General features: G+C 52.1%; 1 protein-coding gene across 1 annotated transcript in view; it reads right to left on the bottom strand.

Annotated features, from left to right (window-relative positions):
* Positions 1 to 2,993: 2,993 nt before the first annotated feature.
* LOC114923271 (major histocompatibility complex class I-related gene protein-like) overlaps positions 2,994 to 5,035 on the bottom strand; it is a 7,545-nt gene continuing 5,503 nt past the window's right edge. Inside the window, exons 3-4 of the mRNA XM_029286015.1 lie at positions 4,099 to 4,374; positions 2,994 to 3,319 (exon numbers count right to left, since the gene is read on the bottom strand). Of these exons, the coding sequence (XP_029141848.1) occupies positions 2,994 to 3,319; positions 4,099 to 4,374 (602 nt within the window). The remainder of the gene's footprint in view (positions 3,320 to 4,098; positions 4,375 to 5,035) is intronic.

Below are 5,035 nucleotides of genomic sequence, written 5' to 3'. Positions count from 1 at the left end.
AGAGAGAGAGAGAGAGAGAGAGAGAGAGAGAGAGAGAGAGAGAGAGAGAGAGAGAGAGAGAGAGAGAGATGGAGGAAGTCAACACCCCCCATCCATCTGCATGGGAGGAACGTGTTTCTTCTCCCCCTCGGCTCTCTTGTCCCCCTCCCCACTGCAAGCTTGACAGGCATGAGGGGAAGCAGTCAAAGAGGAAGGATTGCAACTCCCCTCCACTGCACAAAGAACTGCTGGTGGGGGCCTCCTCATCTCTCCCCCAGGGTTCCCCTATGCCTCCAGCTCATCCTGGCCAAGGAGCCTTTTTTTCATGGATAGCCCCATATGCCCTTTTCCTTCTCCCCCTCCCCTCCAGCCCTTCCTGGACAGAAATCCCCCATTTCTCCACAATTGCCCAATTCCTGCTCTGGGCTCCATCACCGTTTCTCTCTCCTACCTCGGAGCTGATGGGCCAGAGAGGCTGAGCTGAGCCGGATCTTCCCCTGCAGAGCAACCCATCAGAGGAAGCCCAGGATCCCCACACGACCACCTTGGAAACACTCTGACGGATTAATTCCCCACCTCCAACAATCCTGCTGGTCTTGGTTCTCGGGTATATCCGAAGCCCAGACTATTGTGCCTTAAATAGCAGCAATAATCGGCAACAATCACACTCACCCCTGACGTTTGCGGCGCCAACAGTGATTGCCTCTCGTCGTCTGTATCGTGCACGGGAGAAGAAGGAGCGCTTTGCGAAGGAGTCGGATCATGGCAGGGTGCCACTTCCTCATAGAGATTATTTCCAGATCTCTTACACGGGCCTGACAGATGGCAAAAAGAGAAGACAGTTCGCTTATTTGGGGGGGGGGAGCAGCTCCTGCTTGAGCTGGAGAAGGATTTATCCTGAAGACCTCCGTAGGAACCTGCATTGAACCGCCATCAATTACTTTACAACAAAGATGCCAAACGTCTGGCAATCTAGTTGTTGGTACAGGAGAGACGGTGTTTCCCCACAGACTCTGGGCTCAGAAGTTCTTAATTCAACTGTCACAACTTTTGTGGCCTAATCTTAAGCTAGCCAGATCTAAGAACTAGCAACCTTTGGCTGATCTTGAAAGGCTAAACTGGGTCTGGCTGGGTCAGAGAATCACAAGTCAATCGGAAGAGAGACCCGTCCTGGAAGAAGGAAGTGGCAAAGCACTTCCAATTCCTCGCTGAGAAAATGACAAGGAAGTGCTGAGATGCACAGGGTGAAACTCAATTGAGGAGACACGTCCTGCCTCCTTCCTCCCTCTTGTGTCTCTTGCTCTGAGTAGGAGCAGAAGAAGCAGCAGGAGCTTCCCCGCTGGACCTTCCTCCCTGCTCTTGCCTGTCCCCAGGTGGGATTGCAAGCAGGGGCAGAGGGCATGGGGCCCCTCCCTCCATGGACCTCCCCTCCCATCGGAGCTTCCCTTTGCCAGGGGACATGGTAAATAGATCTCCTTCAGGGACAGGATTATGGAATTTCCAGCACTTCCCAGATCATTTAAAGCAAGGCTTTTCAACCTTTTCACCCATTGTACCACTTTTAGGATATGGCAATATCCGAGTACCACCAGTCGCCTAGCAAGGTGTCAAAAACTTGATGACCCATAAAAAAAGGAAAAAAGTGATGAAGTACAGGTAGTCTCCAACTTACAACAGTTCGCTTAGTCACTGTTCGAAGTTACAATGGCACTGAAAAAAGTGCCCTCCAAGCCAGAGCCGAGCAAGACACCTGCCTGCCCACCCCGCGGCGCTCTTCCTCCTGTCCGAGGTTTTCATTGTTGTGAGCATTTCTGTTGAGGATTGGCAGCAGGGGTGGGGTGGGGGAGGCATTTGGTTTTTATTCCCCCCCCCCTGTCTGCTGGGTGGTTGCAGCAGGTTTTGGTCACTTCACATGACCCTGGGACACTGTGACCGTCATAAATATGAATCAGTTGCCAAGCATCTGATCGAGATGCTGATGGAGATGCTGCAACATTCCAGCTGATCGGCGCTTCTTCTGGACTCAGCAGAAGTGCCAGGATCAGCGCCGAGCTCCAGCTGGATCCTGGCGCGGATCCTGGCACTTCCACTGAACCCTGATAGCCCTGCAGCTCTAGCCGTCTCTCGCTCAGGCTTGTGCGGTGCTGCCACCTGTTCAGCTCATTCCCCTCCCCCGCTACCACTTTTCTAGGATGGTCACATACCACCTGCCAGGTGCCAATGTACCACAGGTGGTACCCATATCACTGGTTGAAAAGGCTTGGTTTAAAGGACTTTTCCTGGACTCCTGAGCTGCTGCTATTTGCTCCTCTGAAGCAAGTCCATTCAGGCCAAAGTGTTTTCCTCCCAGACAAGAGGAATGTGGGATTTATAGGAAGTGGAAAAATGGCTGCCTATCTTCTTCCTTCCTTCCTGACCCCTGTTCAAAACACTGTTTGTGGAAGAGGGTCTTGTGAGGGTCCTGTCTGCAATTCTCAGGGAGGCTCTCTCCCATCCACCCCAGCTCAGTCAACCCAGAAAGAGACAGGAGGGTGTTTCACTTACGTTTTGGGAAGAAAATTACGAGTACCAAGATTATCAAAGACAAGGCTGCTACCGGAACGGCAATTTCCACAGGAGTCTGCCACTCTGTGGTTAAAGAAGGAGAAACACGGTTCTGATTAGAGTTCCCTGAAGTAGAGATGCTGAGCAATGGAAGCATTTCCCAACCTCCATTGGCCTCCAGGAAGTGCCCCCACCTGAAGGAAGCCCCTCCCCTCCAAGGCTGAAGAGGGCAGAGCGAATGGCCTTGAAGGGCAGAAGGAAAAACCACCACCCATCGTCTCCTCTATCACGTCATCTATCATCTATCATCATATCTTCATGTCTGTTGCTATTGCATTACCATTTCCAGCTGATTTTGTGCTTCTCTCCCAGGGCTAAAGGCAGAACTACATTTCCTGCATTTCCTAACATGGGATGTTGCAGAAGAAAATTACCCCACTACCACTGATTTTCACACATTTGTGTAAAATCTAACTTCTAATGCCAGATCCTCCCAGCCTCTCACCTATTTCCTCCTTTTCAAAACCCAAGATCAGGGGCTCCTGCAGGCCCTGGTGCTCCAGGCGACACCGAAAATGGTCCCTGTCCTTGGGGTCGATCTTGATGCCGAGCCAGACATAATAGGTCCCGTCCGAGTTGGGGGCTATGTTCCTAGAGAGGGTCCCATACTCGCAGACCTCTCCGTCCCTGGTCCAGGTGGCCTGGATCTCCTTGGGGTAGAAGCCAAAGGCCTGGCAGATGAGGACCTCCAGGCTGACATCCACCACCTTGCGAGTCAGGTTCCCCTCTGGGGGTTCTGCAGAAGCAACAACACCAGATTTCCAAGGATTTCAAGAGTCTCTAGCAAGATGATTTAAACAACAAGACTTCATTTGATCATCCTCTCCCACCGCTCCCTCTCCTTGCCTCAACCTGGGGGAGCCCCTAAAATGGGGCATTGGGGTTCTTTAGATTAAGCTTTGAAAGGGATACATAGAATTTGGGGTAATGTTCTCACATTGGCCAATGTATTCCCCAATTTGGCGGATTGATTCAATTTTAGACCCCCAAATTGAATTTGCTCAAATTTGTTCGGATGGAAATTAGGAACAGACTGACCATTTCCTTCTGACCCAAACACAGGACATTGATTTTCTTCTGCTTTGCAAAACTTTCCCCGGGGAAATAGAATGAGACCTTCGGCATGAATTTCTTACTCAGTTTCCTTTAAAAAAAAAAAATACTTATTTTGTGGTGCACTGAAGATTATTTCCCTTCTGTAATGGGATGGGGCAGGGGTAGGCAACCTTGGCTCTTTTGTGACTCATGGACTTCAACTCCCAGAGTTCCTGAGCCAGCATAGCTCAGCTTGGAAACCTCTCCCTTTCCCCTCAGCGTGGCTGGCTCAGGAATTCTGGGAGTTGAAGTCCACGAGTCATAAAAGAGCCAAGGTTGACGACCCCTGGGATGGGGGATTCTTCCTGACCTTTTTCTGTCAATATTTAAAAAGGGGCTTGGCTGTTTAGGAGAGAAACCATATGGGGAGGGGGGAGCACACAGAAACATGCTCAATGGAGACCCCCTTTTGCCACTCACCGATCCTCTGTAGAGTCTTATTCCTGTAGGACAGGTATCTCTGCAGCCACTCAATGCAGGTCTCCTCCAGGAAGAATTTGTTTCTCTCAGACCATCCTGGGTCATTCTCCCATTTCCGCTTGAGCTTCCGGGCCTGGGGCTGAGCTGGCACCCAAGTGAGGGTCTCCTTGTCGAAGCTGATGAAGTCCATCCCATCGTAGCCATAGCGGAAAAACCCTCCTTTGCTCCCATCGACCATGAGCTCGCAGCCCAAAACCACCTGCCAGGTGTGAAGCCCTAAAGGAGACCCAGAGGGGGTGGGTGTGAATGAAAAGGGTCCATTTTTAAACAGCCTTAGAGTCTTCCCCCCTTCCCTCTAGGGCAGACATGTCAAACACAAGGCCCGGGGGCCGGATGCGGCCCGCGAAGTGGTTTCATGTGGCCTGCGAAGCCATCCTAGAAACAGTGAGGGAACGGACCCCGCTGCCTTGGCCCTGGCCCAGGCCAGCCGGGAGCCAATGCACAATTTTGTGGTGGCCATCTATGCTGAAACGCATTCAGTCTTAGCTCCACAAGGTTGTCTGGAAACAGCGAGGAACCAGCCCCTGCTGTGTTGGCCCCGCCCCCTGAGTGCATGCTGGGGAGGTGTCACCCTTTGTGAGGAATGAAGAAATGGACCATGCCTTGGCGCTTGCCCCGGTCCCACCCCCTTCTGCCAGAGACCCTCAGATCTGTCCCACTCCTGCCCAGGCCCCCAGAGGCACCCTTGACGTGAATGATGTAGAGCTGGCCATGCCCACCCAGTAGGCCACACCCACTCCATCCATGTCCACCCAGTAGGCTGCACCCACCCTGGCCACACCTACCTGGTCCCCCAAGGGCAATGGCAATGCTGATGCGGCCCTCAATGAAATTGAGTTTGGCACCCCTGCTCTAGGGGAAAGAAATCAGATTTCTC

The sequence above is a fragment of the Protobothrops mucrosquamatus genome, unplaced genomic scaffold, assembly GCF_001527695.2.
Source record: "Protobothrops mucrosquamatus isolate PMUCROS unplaced genomic scaffold, P.Mucros_1.0 scaffold2708, whole genome shotgun sequence".
NCBI classification, from domain to species: domain Eukaryota; kingdom Metazoa; phylum Chordata; class Lepidosauria; order Squamata; family Viperidae; genus Protobothrops; species Protobothrops mucrosquamatus.
Note: the sequence above shows the minus strand (reverse complement) of the source record. Positions and strands in the feature narration are given on the sequence as shown.